The sequence below is a fragment of the Pleurodeles waltl genome, chromosome 4_1, assembly GCF_031143425.1.
Source record: "Pleurodeles waltl isolate 20211129_DDA chromosome 4_1, aPleWal1.hap1.20221129, whole genome shotgun sequence".
Classification (NCBI taxonomy): Eukaryota; Metazoa; Chordata; class Amphibia; order Caudata; family Salamandridae; genus Pleurodeles; species Pleurodeles waltl.
In genome coordinates, this window is record NC_090442.1 from 269,968,232 (window position 1) to 269,990,309 (window position 22,078).

General features: G+C 45.5%; 1 protein-coding gene across 1 annotated transcript in view; it reads right to left on the minus strand.

The window, feature by feature from the left end:
* PARVG (parvin gamma) overlaps positions 1 to 22,078 on the minus strand; it is a 257,991-nt gene that overhangs the window by 203,170 nt on the left and 32,743 nt on the right. The window contains exons 2-3 of the mRNA XM_069228283.1: positions 17,948 to 18,035; positions 17,494 to 17,558 (exon numbers count right to left, since the gene is read on the minus strand). Of these exons, the coding sequence (XP_069084384.1) occupies positions 17,494 to 17,558; positions 17,948 to 18,026 (144 nt within the window). The 5' untranslated portion in view covers positions 18,027 to 18,035. The remainder of the gene's footprint in view (positions 1 to 17,493; positions 17,559 to 17,947; positions 18,036 to 22,078) is intronic.

The window sequence follows — 22,078 nt, forward strand, 5'->3', positions numbered from 1 at the left end:
AGGCATATCAGCCTTTATCCATGCTCAACATGGATTACAAAATCCTGAGTGGAATATTGGCCTCCTGTCTCTTCCTCCAAATGTCCACACTTATACATTCCAATCAAACTGGGTTTATCCTGCAATAAATATTCACAGACTTCTCTCCCTCATGGACACTGCAAGCCCAGTGGAAGACGACACAGTGGTCCTCTCCATTGACCTACAGAAAGCTTTTGCTAGTCTTGGATTACCTGTATGATGTAATGGACAGGATTGGGTTTGGCTTTTTGCAATGGACCCAGCTGCTATACACAGCTCTGATTGCATGGGTCAGCACTGGCAAAGTCATCTCCAACTCCTATGTGTTAGAGGCTCCCCCCTCACTCTATTTTTACCATTGCGGTGGAACCATTGGCCAGAAGGGCTCCATAACATTATACTTTATGCTGATGACATATTGTTGTTCCTCGCGGGACAGAGGAAGGCCTTCCTGGAGCAGTATCGCTGCTGGAGCAGTTGGGCATCTGTTTTGGGCTTTGAATAAACTGGCAAAAATCACTCACATTTCCCCTCACTCACAGAGTGCAACCACCCAGGGACCAACATGGACTCCTATGAGAAGGAACCTGTATGAAATAAATTGGAGTCAAATAGCATAGGAGCTATCTTAGATGGCAATGTTGGGGCAGTCCTGAAAGCGCTTCGAGCTAGTGTGACTTTCTGGAGGACCCTCCCCTTGTCTGTGGCAGGACTCATAGCAGTTGCTAAAATAGTGGCTCTCCCTCGCTTGCTTTTTTTGCCACCTTCCCAATAATAATCCCTCACAGATTCCTAAGGGAGATGGTCTTTATTCATTGTACTTACCTGGGGAGCTGGCAGGCGGAGGGTAGCTTTGACCAAACTATGCAGACCTACAACTGAAGGGGAGCTGGCTGCACCAGATTTTGAGACATATTACCTATCAGCCCAAATACAATGGCTGAATCAAAGATTACACACCCGGCTGCGACCTGGGCGGGGGAGCCCTGGACTGGATCCCAGGATTACATGATTTGCTCTGAATTATTTTGACTCCCAGACGCCACATAATGGGAAGATCTATGGAATTACACACTGTTAGACTCTGTAGGCAGGGCTGCTTGCAACATATGAACACTCCGTGACCTTATACACCGGACCTTCCACTGCAAAGCCTGATGATAATAGATCCAATTGAGTCCTTAGGGGGCATAATGGAGTGGGCAACGTATGGCATAACCAGAGCTGGTGACCTGTATACAAACGGTAAGTTACTGTTCTTCGCAGACCTCTCTAAGAGATTTGAGCTACTCCCAGTCCAATTTCTGTTACACCACACAGTGGCATTGTCGGTGTGGTGCCACTGGGGCCAGGGATCAGCAGAACCCCCAGTTCATCATAGCATCTGCACGGCCACAGGCAGGGCAAGTGCAATCACCCTACTGTACCAGGCACCTCGGACAGGTATTATTACACCCCTAAAGGAACTGCACCTGAAGTGGAGGAGGTAGTGGCAGCTCTGATCCCAGAAGTGCAGTGGGTGTCTATCCTCGCTGTTAGAAATGGGGTCTTTGGTTGACAGTCAGGTTACCCCCTGTTCAAGCAAGGACCCTCACTCTAGTTAGGATAAAAGAGAATCACCCTCAGCTAACCCCTGCTTACCCCTTTGGTAGCTTGGCAGAGCAGTAGGCTTAACCTCAGAGTGCTGGGCGTAAAGTATTTGTACCAACACACACAGTAACTTAATGAAAACACTACAAAATGACACAACACCAGTTTAGAAAAATAGGAAATATTTATCTAGACAAAACAAGACCAAAACGACAAAAATCCAACATACACAAGTCAAGTTATGATTTTTTAAAGGTTTAAAATAAAAAGAGTCTTTAGGTAGTTGTAACACCACACTAGCGCTGCTAGCGTGAAAATGTACCTGGTTTGCGGCAAAAATAACCCCGCACGGGCGGTGTGCGTCGAAAATAACCCTGCACGGTTATATGCGTCGAAAACAACTCGGCACGGCGATGCGCGTCGAAACAGCCAGCCACGCGACGGTCCGAAAGTCCCGCGGCGCAGGTTGCGATCTCTCAGCCTTCGTCAGCGATGCTGCGCGTCGTTTCTCCTGCTCCGGGCGTCGATTCTCCGGTCGCGTTTCCTGCGGCGTCGTTTCTCAGCTGCGGAGCCGGCGTCGCGTCGTTTTCTCAGCCGCGATCGGATTCGCGTCGATCTTTTCTCCGCACGGCGCTCGGTGCGTGTATTTTTGTCCTTTGGCTGCCAGCCTCTCCTTTCAGGGTCCCAGGAACTGGAAGGGCACCACAGAGCAGAGTAGGGGTCTCTCCAGAGACTCCAGGTGCTGGCAGGAAGAAGTCTTTGCTATCCCTGAGACTTCAATAACAGGAGGCAAGCTCTACATCAAGCCCTTGGAGATTTCTTCTTCAAGATGGAAGGCACACAAAGTCCAGTCTTTGCCCTCTTACTCTGGCAGAAGCAGCACTGCAGGAAAGCTCCACAAAGCACAGTCACAGGCAGGGCAGCACTTGTTCCTCAGCGATCAGCTCTTCTCCAGGCAGAGGTTCCCCTTGATTCCAGAAGTGTTTCTAGAGTTTGTAAGTTTGGGTGCCCTTCTTATACCCATTTTAGTCTTTGAAGTCACCTTCCTTCAAAGGGGACTCACACCTTCTTGTGAAATCCTGCCTTGCCCAGGCAAGGCCTCAGACACACACCAGGGGGCTGGAGACAGCATTGTCAGAGGCAGGCACAGTCCTTTCAGATGAGAGTGACCACTCCACCCCTCCCTCCTAGCAGAGATGGCTAATCAGGAATGCAGATCACACCCCAGCTCCCTTTGTGTCACTGTCTGGTGTGAGGTGAAAAACAACCCAACTGTCAAACTGACCCAGACAGGGAATCCACAAACAAGGCAGAGTCACAGAATGGTTTAAGCAAGAAAATGCTCACTTTCTAAAAGTGGCATTTCCAAACTCACAATCTTAAAATCAACTTTACTAAAAGATGTATTTTTAAATTGTGAGTTCAGGGATCCCAAACTCCACATGTCCATCTACTCTCTAGGGGAATCTACACTTTAATCATATTTAAAGGTAGCCCCCATATTATCCTATGAGAGAGACAGACCTTGCAACAGTGAAAACGAAATTGGTAGTATTTCACTGTTAGGACATATAAACCACATTACTATATGTCCTACCTTATCCATACACTGCACCCTGCCCTTGGGGCTACCTAGGGCCTACCTTAGGGGTGCCTTACATGTAAGAAAAGGGAAGGTTTAGGCCTGGCAAGTGGGTACACTTGCCAAGTCGAATTTACAGTGTAAAAATACACACACAGACACTGCAGTGGCAGGTCTGAGACATGATTACAGAGCTACTTATGTGGGTGGCACAACCAGTGCTGCAGGCCCACTAGTAGCATTTGATTTACAGGCCCTGGCACCTCTAGTGCCCCTTACTAGGGACTTACTGGTAAATCAAATATGCCAATCATGGATAAACCACTTACATACAATTTAAACAGGAGAGCATATGCACTTTAGCACTGGTTAGCAGGGGTAAAGTGCTCAGAGTTGAAAAGCCAACAGCAACATGTCAGAAAAATATAGGAGGCAGGAGGCAAAAAAGTCTGGGGATGACCCTGCAAAAGCAAAAGTCCAACACAACCCCCTACCAGCCTAAAGCCAGGGGAGAACAATCAATACCTTGATGTACTTCCCTGATTGGGGCGATAGAACAGGGACCCAGGCCCACAACAGCAGGGGCATGCTCCAGTTCTACGCCTTCCTGACTCCAGTTGGATCCCTCTGTCCATACTCTCAGGGCCCACTAAGCTAACCCATGGGGAACCCTTCTCCACATCTACAGACACCATCTGTGCAACACCTAACTTTACTTTGCTCACAGATGTATTGCAATGGGCAGATAGTACCACCAGGGCCAACACAATGGTGTTGCCCACTCCACCCCTGGGGTGTGACTCTCGTCCTTCCCCCCCCAGGGGCAACTCTGTCCACCAGGACAGCAAGCCACAGTGGCCCCAGACAACTGTCAGGGATGAGAGCCCGACCTCAGGCCTCTCTAACCACTGTGACTGTGGAGAGTGGGGGGTGGTAGCCCCAGGTGCCTGGCACCCTTTGACCACTCTCTCTTCCACCAGGTCAGGGATGACAACCTGACCCTGGTCCTCCCCTCTGGGGCTCTGTACCCTCCCTGCAGAAGCGGCACCCCCAGAGTCAAAAACTGTCAGGGTGCTTGTAGAAGCAGTCCTGCACAATTCTTCCATCAGTGCAGGGATGTTAACCTGCAACTGATCCTCCAACCTGGGGTCTGTACCTTCAGGTTGGACCAGGGCCAGGGGTGAGGCTTCCCTCCCCCTGCCCTCCCGTCTGGGGTCCTGAACCACCCAACTAGGAGCGGCCCCCCCAGAAGACAACATGGTAGGGGCACTGTTAGCAGTAGCCCCTTCCTCCAGGTCAGGGGGGACACCCTTAACCTGGCCTCCCAATCCAGGGCCTGTACCCACAGACTGGATCACTGCCTGGCAACCCAGGACTTCCTGGGGGGCATACCTACCCCCTACCAGGTCAGAGTTTACCCTCTGAACCTGGTCATCCAACCCAGGGTCACCACCCTGCGGTTGAACCACTGCCTGGCACACCAGGACTTCCTGGGGAGCCCACTTACCCCCCATCAGGTCAGAGTTTACCCCCTGAACCTGATTATTCAACCCAGAGTCACCACCCTGCGGTTGAACCACTGCCTGGCACACCAGGACTTCCTTGGGAGCACACTTACCCCCCATCAGGTCAGAGTTTACCCCCTGAACCTGATCATTCAACCCAGAGTCACCACCCTGCGGTTGAACCATTGCCTGGCACACCAGGACTTCCAGGGGGGCACACTTACCCCCCTCAAGGGACACACTGTCCCGAAGGGCCACACAAGAGTCTGGCTGGCGCAGGTCTCCTGACCTCTGCCCATCTGACAGAGTCTGGATTCCCCCCAACCCAGAAATGGTCTCACCAAGGTCATTCATGGGGGGCTCTGCTCTCAGAGCTGACCCCTGACCCTCCAGGTTCTCCACTGGGGTCCGCAACCCCCTCTCAACCCTCTGTCTGGACTTCTGCACCCCCTCACTAGGAGTGGTACTGCCAGACACCAGAACTGGTGGGACGCTGGCTACAGCCGCCCCCCCAAGTTCTCCTGACACTGTGGGGTCTCCCTCAACAGATGGCCCTATGGTACAGGCTAGGCTCCGCTCCTGGTGTTCCCGCAGGGAACCCTCCAGGACCTGGGACCGGATCTCGGGCACCTTGGGCCTCAACCCATCCCCATTCCCTCTCCTCTGAGACTGGACATGGGGTCCCTCACCCATCCCACTACACTGGGACCTACCTGGGACACTACAATCCTTCCCTACCTCACCTGGTTGGGAACTACCTAGACCACTCCTCTCAGGAGCACCCCCAAATGCCTCTTCAGACTCTCTGGTACTCACCCAGAAGTCTGCCTCCATTGTAAGCTCCCTGGGGTCAGAGAACTCACACTCCACCTGGTGTTGGCATAGCTCTGGAAAATAAGGACTAGACATATGCTCTCCAGCAATTACATCACTCAGCCCCTCACATGAATTAACCAAAGTACCCTTCACCCAACCATCCAGTGACTCTGCTTTGACAAAGCACCCCACATCACCCTCCGGAGACTGGTGAGACAGTACCTGACTGTCCCTGACACTCAACCCACACTCTTCTGGGATGTCTTCACACTCCATAACCAGGACTTCTACTTGGGGGGAACCCCTCTCCCTGTCACTCTCACTTAGAGTCAGTAGAGTGTCCCTCCCACCAGTAGGAATATGACTCCCCATGCCAGTTCCCCAATCTACCTCAGAGACCCTGTGCATCACTGGAGCTACCTCATACCCCTGAACCTCCTGGCGTGTGTTAACTCCCTCCTTCAAGTAGGGCACCACCTCTCTGGGCATGTGCACTTCTGCAGCATCACTGGATACAAGATTTTTGCTGCCACCATCTGAACTGGATTCAGCCCTCATGGCCTCCAGCTTCAGCTCTTCACAGCTCAGCTCTTGAGCTGCAATCCTTTCTTTTTCCAGGACTAAGGCTCTCTGCTCCTCAGCCCTCTCAAGCTCTGCATCTAGCTCTTCCAGACTCCGGATTCGAGCTAGGAGCCACTCATCTCTTTCTGTTCCCTCCTCTTCGGAGTAGTCATCCTCCTCAGACTCATTTGGTGGTGTTGCCTGACAACGTTTCAATTCATACTGAAACAGGGCTGACTCAAGATCCTCCCTTCTGGATTTCTTGTTCACAGCCAGTCCCCTTTCCATGCAAAATGCTTTAAGCTGCCACTTTTTATACATAAATAGGTGCCAGAAATTGACTTCCATTCTGCAAAGGCTTCACAACCAAAAAACAAAGTCCAAAAATATCATCAATACTTCCAGGAGGACATCAGAGAACAAAAAGCAGAATCACACGACAAGTAGTATGTGGTCACGTAGTGGTCTGAGATCAAAACAGTAGTGTACACTTAATTACTGTATGTCCAGTACAAACACAAGTCCAAATCCCGACCGCTGGTCACCAATGTTAGAAATGGGGTCTTTGGTTGACAGTCAGGTTACCCCCTGTTCAAGCAAGGACCCTCACTCTAGTTAGGATAAAAGAGAATCACCCTCAGCTAACCCCTGCTTACCCCTTTGGTAGCTTGGCAGAGCAGTAGGCTTAACCTCAGAGTGCTGGGCGTAAAGTATTTGTACCAACACACACAGTAACTTAATGAAAACACTACAAAATGACACAACACCAGTTTAGAAAAATAGGAAATATTTATCTAGACAAAACAAGACCAAAACGACAAAAATCCAACATACACAAGTCAAGTTATGATTTTTTAAAGGTTTAAAATAAAAAGAGTCTTTAGGTAGTTGTAACACCACACTAGCGCTGCTAGCGTGAAAATGTACCTGGTTTGCGGCAAAAATAACCCCGCACGGGCGGTGTGCGTCGAAAATAACCCTGCACGGTTATATGCGTCAAAAACAACTCGGCACGGCGATGCGCGTCGAAACAGCCAGCCACGCGACGGTCCGAAAGTCCCGCGGCGCAGGTTGCGATCTCTCAGCCTTCGTCAGCGATGCTGCGCGTCGTTTCTCCTGCTCCGGGCGTCGATTCTCCGGTCGCGTTTCCTGCGGCGTCGTTTCTCAGCTGCGGAGCCGGCGTCGCGTCGTTTTCTCAGCCGCGATCGGATTCGCGTCGATCTTTTCTCCGCACGGCGCTCGGTGCGTGTATTTTTGTCCTTTGGCTGCCAGCCTCTCCTTTCAGGGTCCCAGGAACTGGAAGGGCACCACAGAGCAGAGTAGGGGTCTCTCCAGAGACTCCAGGTGCTGGCAGGAAGAAGTCTTTGCTATCCCTGAGACTTCAATAACAGGAGGCAAGCTCTACATCAAGCCCTTGGAGATTTCTTCTTCAAGATGGAAGGCACACAAAGTCCAGTCTTTGCCCTCTTACTCTGGCAGAAGCAGCACTGCAGGAAAGCTCCACAAAGCACAGTCACAGGCAGGGCAGCACTTGTTCCTCAGCGATCAGCTCTTCTCCAGGCAGAGGTTCCCCTTGATTCCAGAAGTGTTTCTAGAGTTTGTAAGTTTGGGTGCCCTTCTTATACCCATTTTAGTCTTTGAAGTCACCTTCCTTCAAAGGGGACTCACACCTTCTTGTGAAATCCTGCCTTGCCCAGGCAAGGCCTCAGACACACACCAGGGGGCTGGAGACAGCATTGTCAGAGGCAGGCACAGTCCTTTCAGATGAGAGTGACCACTCCACCCCTCCCTCCTAGCAGAGATGGCTAATCAGGAATGCAGATCACACCCCAGCTCCCTTTGTGTCACTGTCTGGTGTGAGGTGAAAAACAACCCAACTGTCAAACTGACCCAGACAGGGAATCCACAAACAAGGCAGAGTCACAGAATGGTTTAAGCAAGAAAATGCTCACTTTCTAAAAGTGGCATTTCCAAACTCACAATCTTAAAATCAACTTTACTAAAAGATGTATTTTTAAATTGTGAGTTCAGGGATCCCAAACTCCACATGTCCATCTACTCTCTAGGGGAATCTACACTTTAATCATATTTAAAGGTAGCCCCCATATTATCCTATGAGAGAGACAGACCTTGCAACAGTGAAAACGAAATTGGTAGTATTTCACTGTTAGGACATATAAACCACATTACTATATGTCCTACCTTATCCATACACTGCACCCTGCCCTTGGGGCTACCTAGGGCCTACCTTAGGGGTGCCTTACATGTACGAAAAGGGAAGGTTTAGGCCTGGCAAGTGGGTACACTTGCCAAGTCGAATTTACAGTGTAAAAATACACACACAGACACTGCAGTGGCAGGTCTGAGACATGATTACAGAGCTACTTATGTGGGTGGCACAACCAGTGCTGCAGGCCCACTAGTAGCATTTGATTTACAGGCCCTGGCACCTCTAGTGCCCCTTACTAGGGACTTACTGGTAAATCAAATATGCCAATCATGGATAAACCACTTACATACAATTTAAACAGGAGAGCATATGCACTTTAGCACTGGTTAGCAGGGGTAAAGTGCTCAGAGTTGAAAAGCCAACAGCAACATGTCAGAAAAATATAGGAGGCAGGAGGCAAAAAAGTCTGGGGATGACCCTGCAAAAGCAAAAGTCCAACACTCGCTCACACATACTATCTCCTGCAATACCCAGTTTAAGCTTATAAACTTCTACTATATACACAAAGCCTACTTTACACCGGGCAAACTCATGCAAACAACTGGAGCCCAGAACATGAAGTGCCGCAGGTGTGGGGAAGTGGGGGTAGAAATGCTACATATGGTGTGGAGTTGCCCTGGTCTGTGCGAGTATTGGGAAGGGGTGATAACACACATAAATGAGGTCACTGAGAGACAGCTCCCTTGCTCGTCTATGGCATGTTTACTGGGAGGATTCCCTCGCCCAGATAAATTTAAGACAACTCCCAAATTCGTAGACTTGACTTTGATCCTTGACAAAAAAGAAATTGCACTCAAATGGAAGGCAGATATTAGCACTCAGGTTCAGAAATGGAGGGAGGCCCTTACTCTGTGGACAACATACAAGGGTGCTGTATTGTTTCAAGTTTCAAGAGGTGAGAAGGGGGCACAGCATAACTGAAAAGGCCAGGGCCTGGGATCTACTTGTTGAATGCCTGAAAAATCAAACGGTTGAGTCCCCTGAGAGGTCCTTGGTTTTCGAAGCTGACCAAGGAAAAACCTAAACTCACTATTGGCTATACAAGGAGATGGGGGAGATGAGACATGCCCACACTAGGGCACCACAGACAGCAGCACACAACGGGAGGGAAATAAAGCAATATAGTTTTGACATTGATAAGTGGTGGGAAAAGAGGTTGGGGGGGTGCTTGTAATGACTAGGTTGATACAAAGAATGAGACCAGAACTGCTTGCTTGCATGTCTGTGACACATAGGATATGCCAACCTAAATGGAGAATATGTTCATATGTGGACCACTATACCTGTACTTGGCTGGCACAACACTTGAATTGTAGTAATGCTGCCAAACCGCACCCTACGGGGTACTGATGATAAAACCTAATAACGTTTGTTTACAAAAAAAAGAGAAATTTGACAAAGTATGGAAAGGATGGAATTGTGATGAATGAACACTGGGATGGCCGGCGACCTGTGGGGTGGGATGGGACAGAAGAGGGGGGTGGGGGACTTGTATATTTTATGATTCAAAATCAATAAAATGCTTTACAAAAAAAAAGCAAAAAAAAAAACAGAACAGGGGCAGAGTCATTTACAAGCTATTCCAGCACCCAATTAGGGCAGTCCTGACAAGTTCATCATGTCAGAGTGGCCTTTACAGAGCGGCGGAGGCAGCAGTCTTTAATGAGTACGGATCTCAATGTTCCGCCGAATTCGACAGGGCTGCTTGCCTTTCTCTCTTTATCATCATCTCATAAGCCGCCGAAACAGAGCAAGAATCGTTTTAAAATAAGATACGCTGCAAAGACAAGACTTCTCCCCTGCTCCTTCTAAGTGTTTCAGGTGTCCAGATTATAAAGATACTTTGGCACAGCTTAGCGATTGTAAGGACACTACAAATGTTCAGCATTAGAGACGGTGCTCAGTTAAGAGCGATTTCGCTTCCTTTCTCACAAAACAACAAAAAGAACCTTTTGTGGGGTATATTCTTAAAGTGTGGTGGTTCTGACCATAGATTTGATGTCTGCGGTTTGATGTGATAAGCCTAGGGCAACAAATAAAAGGCTAGACAAGATGCACTGCTGAGGGCAGGCATGCAAGTTTAATTTATCCAGGTCTTTCATGTTCTACTAGAAAGGAAATACAGAGCAAAGACTGCATTACCCCAGCTCACCTTGGACACGTGCCTGTGTACGGGCAACACCTACAACTCGGTAGTTAAAAAGAAAGGGCATGGATTAGGAAGAAAGAAAACGTGGATAAACACAAAATCCAACGCTGGAAAGGTGAGGACAGAAAAAAGGAGAAATGATGAACTATAGAAAAAAAGGGGGAAAAAACAAACAAAAGAATGAAAGCAAAAACTGTTAAAAGAGAAAGGGGGAAATGGAGTAAATGACCAAATAAGGATGAAAGCATTCAAGAAAAGGAGGAAAAATTAATTGAGCAGAGAAGGAAAGTGGGGGGCGAAGAAACAGAGCAATCGAGCAACGGATGACCATACTCACTTTTTAAAAAGTATAAAATGTTTGTAATGTCATAAGCATATCTAGCCATTCTTTAATACTGAATTTTCTATCTTAAGTCGTATTAAGTAGAAAGAATTCTCAAGGCATGGCTATTGCAAACAATCTTACAATTGATGTAATAACTATTTTAAGAATAAATTAAGCTATTACAATTACAACTATATTCTACTTTAATTCTCCTGCAATGTTTGGAGAGGGGTGACTGAATATGTGAACTGAATATTCTAAATGTTTCTATAAAATTTGTAGAGGACGTTTTTATAAACATGCGAAGCAGATGTTATTGTCAACAGCTTAATAAACAACAGAAAAATAAATGAAAAGAGAAAGAAGAATAGTAGGAAAAACAGAGGGAGAAAAAGAATATGAAGTTAAGAGAAAAATTGCAAAAGCAACTCCAAGAAAGAAGGCGAGCGAAAGAGGGGAATGGAGAAGAAATTGAGAGATGGAATTATGAAGCAAGAAGGAAGGAGGGAGAAGGCAGTGTAAGAAGAAGTGACATTAAAAGGAAGGACAGTAAGAGAGGTAAAATTAGGGTAAATGGAAAGTGGGAAATGAGCAAAGAAGGTAAAGAAATAATACAAGGAAGATGAAGAAGGGTAATCTTTGTGTAGATAGGGATTTAAAGACAGATGGGTAGCTATGTCACCCAGTGCTTAATTTGTAAATAAAGAGGTGCCGGTCCCCAAAGCCCTCCTCTTAGACACGCGGCTGCTGCAATTAAATGAGTGAACACGGAATACTGAGGCGCCATAATCCTGAAGCCATCTCGGGCCTCTTCAATCCATATAAAGCTACTCCCTGCCCATTCAACTCACTCTTGCAGCTTTCTACTTTCTCCCTTAGTGATGCTTTTTCGTTTTTCTCTTCCGCCGTCTTCCCCATATGTGTCTTTTGCTCACAGCAAATGCTTGAGGCAGGAGACTAAGGCCCATATTTATACTTTTTGACGCTAAACTGCGCTAACGCAGTTTAGCGTCAAAAAGTTTTGCGCCGGCTAACGCCATTCTGAAGCGCCATGCGGGCGCCGTATTTATTGAATGGCGTTAGCCGGCGCAAGCAGACCGGCGCTGCCTGGTGTGCGCGAGAAAAACCACGTACACCAGGCAGCGCCGGCGTAGGGGGAAAATGGCGCATGGGCGTCTTAAAATGGGGCAAGTCAGGTTACGTCGAAAAAATCGTCGTAACCCGACTTGCGCCATTTATTTTCGACGCCCATCCCCCATCAACATGACTCCTATCATTGTAAAGATAGGAGTCATGCCCCCTTGCCCAATGGCCATGCCCAGGGGACTTCTGTCCCCTGGGCATGGTCATTGGGCATAGTGGCATGTAGGGGGGCACAAATCAGGCCCCCCTATGCCAAAAAAAATTATTTAAAAAAAATAAAAAAATACTTACCTGAATGTCCCTGGGGTGGGTCCCTCCAGCCTTGGGTGTCCTCCTGGGGTGGGCAAGGGTGGCAGGGGGGGTCCCTGGGGGCAGGGGAGGGCACTGTGGGCTCATTTTGAGCCCACTTGTCCCTTAACGCCATGCCTGACCCAGGCGTTAAAAAGCGGCGCAAATGCGCCGTTTTTAGCCACGCCCACTCCCGGGCGTCTCTTTTGCCCGGGAGTATAAATACCACGTAAAGGCCTGGGAGTCATTTTTTAGACGGGAACGCCTCCCTTGCATATCATTAACGCAAGGAAGGGGTTCACGCTAAAAAATGACGCACATTCCGGGAACTTTGGCGCTAGACGCCTCTAACGCCATAGTATAAATATGGCGTTAGTTGGCGTTAGTTTAGCGTCGAATTTGCGTCGAAAAAAACGACGCAAATTCGGCGCAACCAGAGTATAAATACGGCCCTAAGCGCTGGCCTTCAAAAATAAGTGCTGGTGCTCAGCACCGGAAGCAACAAGCACAAAGTAAGCACTGATGTCACGTAACACTTGTTAAGCTGCATACGAGCTAACCAGATAATATAAAGAGTTTTTCAAAAGATATCTAGGATTCTAATAGACAGAAATTAACAATGCGACATGCAGGACACTATTTTCTAAAAATAGACAGTTCAGAGGGTATGTTATCCACTTTATGGGTTACATTTTAAGCGGTAGCTCTTAGGCTTCACTTTATTCATGACCCAAAGCAGAATTCACTGGCTACTGCCTACTAGAAGCAATGTGCCCCGTGTTGCAAAATAAAGGAACTTGTTGGTGTAATTGGCAGAGTTGTCAATGCAATGCTACAGGTACGGTACTGTTTCTGGAAAAACAACTGAGAGAATATTTTTTCACTGGCACAGCACAAAAAAGAAGTGAGATATGTCTTTGTTAAGTCATTAAAGTCAGACAGTACACTACCTGGCTCATATCAGGGAGTCCTCTACCCTTGGGGACCTTTGAGCCTAGATTGAAAAGTCAATACTGACCAGGAAAACATTCATGGAGCTGTAAATGAAAGTAAATGAAACAGCAGGAAATCCCCTTCTCGGAATGGCTATACCGAAAAGAAAATCAGAGAAACAAAAACAAGTAACCCTTTCATGCTTTTTAAAGAGAAAAATCGTTTTTGTTTCATTTATCTAGATACAAACTGACCCGTGTCATGTGTGGCACTGTTTTCAGTCATGTTTTTTTTTTTTTTACCATAGACTGTTCTCCGATTTATGGTTTTGATGTCATCAAACCACCGCCATTTACCTTCTTCTCCATGCACTCCCTCACTACGACCCTCCAACAGTGGCCCTCATCTTTCCATAGCCCTTCTCTCATACATTTCATCTGTTTTATACTGCTACTCATGCCAGTGTAGGGTGTCACAGCACTTTACATCACACACACATTATACAGAGACAATGAACCTTATGTGTGTAATCAGTCTATAGGAAATGTTACAGAAAAAATGAGTATTACAAGCTGTAGGAATCTCATGTCATCCATACTAGTAGGTGGTATAATTTAAGTGTTTGGCCTGAAGAAGCATAAACTCTGGATTTAAAAGGTACCACAGTGGTCGGGGTTTGCTGTACTAATAAGGATGTACTTGTACTCAAAGGAACCCTTTTAAGCAACTTTAGGATAATGAAAGACTGAAGAGGAAGCATAACACTGTAACCCACACCATGCAGTTTGCATGCAGGTCTTTGATGACAGTCCATGGGTCACTGTGTTATATTAGAATTGTAACTCAAACTGGAAGTAACAAAAGGATCCAAACCAAAGAATGGAAGAATTAAAGAATGAAAGAGAAAGCACGAAAGAAGGAAGGAAAAAAACAAAAAAAGCAGGAAAGAAAGAAGAAAGGAAAGAATGCAATAAAAGTGTTACAAGTGCTGCAAATCTAATTTCAAAAAGGATGTTTTTCTTCCTGAGCAACTTTATGAAAGAACCATTGATGAAACTGAGTTCAGCATAAGTGTCCCTTTATGTATTCACATGCATAATGGTTCAAATGGACACAATCTGTTCTGCTGTGAAATGCCAACAGTCAAGCAGTAAACAAAGAACACTCCAAATGTACAAACACATTGGCATTGGAACTGATAAAGCATGGAATGTGGCCAGTGTACAGAACCTGCTGTCACATCAGTCTCTAAACGCAAATGTTCCATTAAAGTAATAAATGTAAAAAACAAACAGCAACATTGGCCCAGAAGAGAACTAGTTTGTGTGAAGTGATCCTGATGAAAGAGCAAAATGCAGTCACTCAAGGCGAGGTTATCCAGTGCCTGAAGTGGGCTATTCTCTGCCCCGTGCCATAGCGGGTGAAAGCAAACTGTAAATGACATGCCAACAGACCAAGGGATGAATAAAGTTGTCTGAAGTCCCTCTAAATGAGTATATTGAATAATATATATATATATATATCTATAAATGTATAAAGATATATATTTATATATATTATTTTTTAAACAATCACAGGTCTTAGATAACATCAGATCTAAAAATGCAGTTGCTCACACTAGAGATGGGATGTCTTGAAAATCTCAGCCCAACCTCTACATGTTAAGGTGTGTTCCCTATTGTGTACTGTGGTTCCCACTGTACATGACTTATGGCACCACAATGAACACAGGTCCGTGTGACAGACCTATATATCACTATGTTCTCCAATAGTGCATAACATGCAGTATCCTTGCACAGCTCCCAGTGCACCTATGAGGCACCATCACTTAGTTCACCTTAAAGGTACATCTCTAGAGTTAGCCTAAAGCACATCAACTTTTGCTCCGAATCTTAGACATAACACAGTTTTAAGTGTTTTTTTTTTTCTGAGAGAGAGTGCGCATGTGTGTGTGTGTGTGAAAGAGAGAGAGAATGTGTGAAAACTTAAAAATTACACTTAAAGTGGAGTTATGGTGTCTAGTGTTGGGTAATTTCAGTGATTTACAGGTCCTGCATTGCAACCATTATAGTTTATAGAAATGTCTGAGATTTTTTTTTAGCAGTGGACATTGAATTCTTATGAGTGAGGGTGATAAAAAAGTATGTTACACCCTGCATCCAACCCCCATCAAGACAAAACAGCTGCACACAACTTTCAGCCATGTGCAGCAACCACTGGCTGCTGAACCAAGCCCAAATGCAGGCATCTCCTACCAAACCAAATGTGTATACCATTTGACTGGGCAGTGTGACCTCTGAGTGCACAACCTATGCCAGACCCCTTCCTACCAGAGCTAGTTGTAGACCACTGTGTGCAGTGGCCTCTTGGCACAGGGCCTGGTCATCAGTTAGGCCCCGATACCAATTACATGATCCCAGACCACACTGTACAGTCTTTGGGCCCCATTTCAATATAACTCATTGCATATGGCAAGAATCACTGTAGTTATGTTGCATGGGAGCATCAAGTTATGCAGCAGAGTTGACTAAGTTATGTGGCAAGAAAATGCAAAATGTGTAGCATAATGCAAAACATTTTGCATTAGCATTACTTCATTCATGTAATTTGTATACATGGTAACACTGAGCGGACAAAGAATTCACCTTGATAATACCAGTTTAACACTCAAATACAATAAATAGTTGAAAGACGTGTCGCCATGTTTTCAGTAACTTTTGATACATTTAAGCTAGAAACAATTGATGTTAAAATCAGATGATTATGAAGCAGATAAATTATGCAGCAAATCCATGATGCGAGAAAACGCCACGGCCACAGAATCACATAATTCTAGTTGCTGTGCATATGGCCTTCATGTGCACAGAATACAGTATGCGGGCAGCCCTGTTGATAAAACCAGTGCTTAATTGGTAAATAAAAACATGCCGGTGCCCAAAACTCTCCTCTGAAACACGCGGCTACAGTAATTAAAGGTGCCAGCACGGAATACTGAGGCAGCATAATCCTGAAGCCATCTCGGGCCTCTCGTCCATTTACAGCCACTCCCTGCCCCACCTAGCTCACTCTTGCAGCTTTCTGCTGTCTCCCCTGTGACACTTTTTTGCTTTTCTCTACCTCCCTCTTTCCCGTATGTGGCTTTTACTCGCAGTAAATGCTTAAGGCAGAAAAATAAGAGCCCCGCACCGGAAACCACAAACTCAGATTAAGGACTGAATAAAACCCACTCTGCATACCTTGAACCTCGCACAGTGGAAGCTAGGTTCATACCTGTAACCATTGTAGTGTCCATAGAGTCCACCGGCTGTCTTCCTTTTTCATTTCTTAATCTTAATCTGGAACGGCAAATCTAAAACAGATTCAAAATTACAGATCCTCTAATATAGACACAGATTCGAGGATCCGATTTGCAAATCCAAAATGGCTGCTTCGTAAATAATACAAGAAAATCGGTGGTTTATCTTAAATTTTTGGGGCAGTATCTGCGCCGCTGGCATCTTCCTCGGACCCGCCCTTGTGTAAGAGGATGTTTACCAGGACAAGTATGAATGCCAAGTCTCGTTTCAGGCCACATTCTCCAGTACTTTATGCCTTGAAATTTACCAAGAGAGAAAGAAATCAGGAGCAGCAAGGGAATCAGATTGCATGGATGGTCGGGAGAGCTTCAAGTCTACCTTTGAACAAGACTAAAAAGTTTCCCTCAGTTCAATCAGCTTTGCATATTTTCAAAATTAGGTTAACCGATTTGATAAATCCAAGATGGTGGCCCAACTGTCAAGACTGAACTGTATCCATACATTTTGTTGCTTCATTTGACCCTTTTCTTGTTTTTTTGTTGCGTTGAAAAACGGGGCAACAGATTTTTGCAATTTCAACTAGGATCATGGTTTTGCAAGTGATGGAAGTTTGCAATGGTCCTTAATGCAAACAAAGAAAATTGGCCTCCTTACCTCCTTATCCCCGGGTGTATAGTAAAAGACAGACATAAATGGGGTTCAATGATCTCTTAACACCACTGGGCCTCGGTGCACCAGCACCTGCTTCACTAGTAACAGCTACGTCCATGGATTTGGACCAGGCCGCTTCACTTCTCCCACATTTCGTTAAAATTAATCGAGTGTTTATTCCATTCGTGAGAGCCCGTGTGACCTTATAACACTTGGATAATAAACACTTTTATTACATATTTTTCCAAAGGTCTAAAGTTGATGGACAGGATTATTTAAACTATTTGACAATAATGTTGTCGTAATAACACGGATTCTCACCAGTGCCGCCTAGGAGTAACCATGCACAAAACGCAAGTACAACACACAAGTACAAAAACTAAACACGCTATTGAGGCCGTACCGTTGTCAGCTCTTGTAGCTTAGGGTCATTCAGGGAGTTGGGCTGGATGTACCTCCTCTTTTCACCTAGGAATAAAAATGAGAAAAACATCATTCAGTATGGGCTTCAGTGAGCCATCGACAACAAACATGTTCAGCTGGACGAGATGCCTCCAGATCGACAAACAGAGATCGATATTGAGCAATTACTGACCAGTATGTAATTACCTTTGCAGGGCCTGACCTCAAACTGAAAATAGACATTTCGGAAGAGCGAACAAAGCGCGAAAGCCCGTTTTAAAGATAACCTCAGATTGCTGCAGCCGCGTGACGTGCCCTTGGACGCTTACTTGCAGACAGGAGAATTGCGCTGTTAAGAGGCAGGAAAATTACGGCGCGCGCCAGAAGTGGCCAAGAACAGGGCCTCAGGCAGTTAGCAAGAGACCACGCGAGGTGTCGTGTCCCGCTTTCCTTACCCGCTGTGGTGTTACACTCCAGTGGCGGCTGGTCGTCGGAAGCAGAGTGTTTAAAAGCATTCAGGTAATCGGGGTCCATTGTGCCTCACTAAAAGGACATTCAAGGAGTGTTGGTTACCTTAAAGTGCACTTGTAGAGTTTATTTCAGGTTAACGTTTTATAGCGTTTCTGTGCCATAGTGGAGTGGAGAACAAACATATGATACAATACACATGATACAGACATTCCGTGGTGGAATACATGAATAGCAGGGTGAATTCATAGCAGAAATTAATAACATATTAAACAAACGGCGGGTAGGACCATTTAATTCAGGAGTAGACTGACAAGTATGTTTTCGTAGTTTTCGGAATAGTGAATAGTCTTCAAGCAGTTTTTAATATGTAAAAAAAAAAACTACTTCATCTCCTTGAGCGAGGGGGCGGTGGAGCTGTGTGTGAATGGGCAGTTGTGCTTAACATGAAACATTAAAGTTGTTTTTTACTGGGACCTTGATGGAGACGGGGCCTCCAAGGAGCTCTTAAATCCAAACTGTTGCAGAAGAAGAAAGGGAGGGAGGGGTGAAGGTAAAATGGATGGATGAAGAGGGAAGGATTGAAGATAAGGAAAGATGGGCGTCGGATGAAATGAAAGGAATGAAATACAAAGAAAAAAGGGAGAAGAAAGAATGGACGAAAAATATGGATGTATGGATGGAAAGCATACAAAGGAGGCTGAAAGAATGTAAGGTGGAAAAAGACAGTGGATGGAAGCAGGAAGGACAAAATACTGAGAGGGGGATAGGCAGAATGAAGGGAACGTAATATAATGTGTCCTGAGGAGGCGCAATCTCCCACACGACTGCCGGGTTCGATTGCTTTACTCTCTCGCTCAGAGCTACTTGGGACATGGAGGAGTATAATATTGTTATTATTATTATATTTTTGCAGTTGTATATAGTGCGAACTCGACCCGAGGGTATTGGGGCGCTTTACATGCGCACCAGTAACGTTACACAAGGACATATTCATTCACATTTTTAGCTACTCCCGTTTTTTAAGTACACAAAACAACATTTGTTTACAGAGACGCATAAAACCCACTGTGGGACACTGCTAAGCGTATCTAGCCTGCATATTTTTTATCGTCATTCTCGTACACAGGCCCTAAAATCGTCTCCAGATTTTACTTTGCTGCTCAATCCAGTTGCTCTGTTTGCACCCAAGCCCATTTTTAAATGTATTATACTTATTTTCTAAGCATTTAAGCATATTGGATTAACGCAATACTATCATTATTTTTACACCGAAGCTAAGATATAGTTGCACACACGTTTTAACTAAAATGCAACACATGAACTCGTTCACAAGTTACCCACTATTCAAAGTCAAAGAGCTCTCTCACATTCACTAAATAAAATCTTGTACATAGGACAATTTCATATGTGACTTGAAAATGTGGCACTCCTGCTTCCTCATACTGTAACTGTAAATGTATTTACGACCCCTGACGAATCTTTGAGGCTCTTTTTTCGGCGAGAAGCGCTCTACTCCGAAGCTCAAGATTAGTAGTTAGTAGTTGAATATCTATTTTTTTTAAATAATATGGCACTTTCTCATTTCTTTTATATGACACTTCCTCACGACACGCTCATTTTCAAACAGTGGGAATTGGTTTATGCAGAACGGCATAAATGGACAACAGTAAGCTCATGTGCAATTCTTCTCTGAAGGCCTTGTTTTATGAACTCATACCTTGTGCATAAAACTATATTTTCACTCGGGTCTCCGACCAGTCTATTGTGTGGTCTGTTGCTCCGGAAAGAGGCTTACATTAAACACCCACTTCTCTTGCACACTCTTTCTCCCTTTAGTGGTAAGACTTCCTACCTCATATCCGGAATATGCTTCTTTCCTACACAGTTTACCTTGAAATTACCAAACGTATCTTCATGAGATATTAGGTTTAAACTACGCACTGTTTATGTAGCAGTGTCTAAACTGTCTGTAAAGTTCTTGGACCCTAGGTCCACATGCTGAACAAAAACCACACGGACACTAGCAGGGATGGTACTATAACTGCCCCCAGGCTCAGGCGCCAACTTTCTTTTTATCGGTAGGTGTCACATCACTCATGACACCTTGTGTTGGATGTATGTTGGGTGGGTGTAAAGCCAGCCTGTTGTATTGTTTTGAGATAGCTAATGTGGAATTTGGAGCGTCGGTGTGCGCGGAGTTCCCTTTACCGACAGTTACTCGGACTGGCTGGTGAAGGGAGCACGCAGTCGTAACTCTGTGAATAAATCTTTTCTGGAGTTCAGGTCAATCTGTTTGAACAGTGTTTATTTTACCGATACAACACTGATTTGGCGACGAGGGACCAGCTTTGAGGTACGGTTCGTGCCAACAACCTATGCGTGCGCAGGGCATTTTAGCGGTGCAACCCCCATTTCATACCTCTTCAGGTAAACTGGCAGTGCGCGCTTCGATTAAGCCTGGACTGCGTATTAGGAGTCTCCTTCGTTACGCGTCCTGAGTGCTATTGCCGAGGCGTTCCCTCAGTGAGAGCCCGGAGCGTCTTTCAAGTCAGTTGCCTTGGTCCCAGGCGGCACACGCTCCATTGCGGCAGTGAAGATTAAAGAGACGTGTGCAGTTTCCGGGGGTTGGCAATCAGCAAGAACTCTCACCTGCTACTGGGTATAATTCTTGTTCACGACTACTCAGGACTAGAGGTGATTGGCAAGGACTCTCACCTGCTATCTTGCTCCTGTTTACTCAGCTGTCAGTGGTTGGTGAAGGGATAAGGAAATAGAAGTAGGACTACTTGCTGTAGTGCACCAACAGTGAAGAAGGACTATTATTCTGTAGATTTTGAGTTCCAGCGATATAGAAGGGGGACTATTGTGTTTTGGTGACTCCTTGAAGCACTTATCATTATTATTTGTGTTTATTACTATTACAAATTATAACCATACATAGTTTACTGTTTACAATTCAACCATGAACAATTCAGCCATTATTGCGCCACCAATGTTCTTACAAGAGGTGGGCTCACCTGACATTGAGTGGGAAGAGTGGGTTGACCTGTTTGAGAATTACTTGGAGGCTTTGGATGGCCAAGGATTTAGACCTACAAGGAAGAAAGCTATTCTAATGAGTGTATTGGGTAAGGAAGGCCAACATGTATTCAAATACTTACCCGAATTTCTTAATGAAGATGGAACACACATCGAGGATGTGTTTCTGGAAGCCAAACTTAGGTTAAAAAAAAGGTTTTCAAAAGAAACCAGTGTGGTGATGTGTAGGTACACATTTTATACTCAACCTCAAAGAACAGATGATTCTATTGATGATTTTGTCTCACGTTTAAGGCAACTCTCCACTAGATGTCAGTTTGGGAGTATGACTGATGAGATGATTAGAGACCAACTAATAGTCCAGTGTAAAAGTAAGAAAATACAGGAACGCCTATGGGCAACGAAAAATCCTTCCCTCAGAGACGCAATTGAATTAGCTAAGGTGGTTGAACAATCCGAGTATTATATGAAAGAGATGGCGAAGAAGGACATGATTAACAGTGAGGTTACCGTTATTAAAAACGAAAAAAAATCATTGGAGGGAGGATGCCCAAGGAGCCGTGACAAATTAGGGCGCACTAGCAAATCCAATTCTAAGATGTGCTTCAGGTGTGGGAGCACAGCGCACAATGCTGACTTCAAGGGATGTGCTGCTTGGGGAAGGGAGTGCAGGAGGTGTGGCAAAAAAGGACATTTTGCTAAAGTATGTAGAGCTTCTCCGAGTAAAGTGGCAATGGTGCAAGATCAGTGCAATCAGGATACACATGAAGACTATGAAGAAGACAGAATTTTGTGGGTACAGGGCACTGGTGTAGGGAGATATTCTCGACCCAAGGCAAAGTTCTTGATCAAAGGCAAGAAGGTTGAACTTATGGTGGATTCAGGATATTTGTATATCATAGTACCTAGAAGTATGGTGGATCAGGAATGGCCTGGTGTGACACTACAGCCTAAGGACATAAACCCTGGTGGATACCAAGGAGAGCAAATTGATATCATAGGTTATATGCTAGCGGACATAACATTTCAAAACAGATCGATTGAAGGCAAAGTCTATGTGGCTGAGTCGGGGCCAC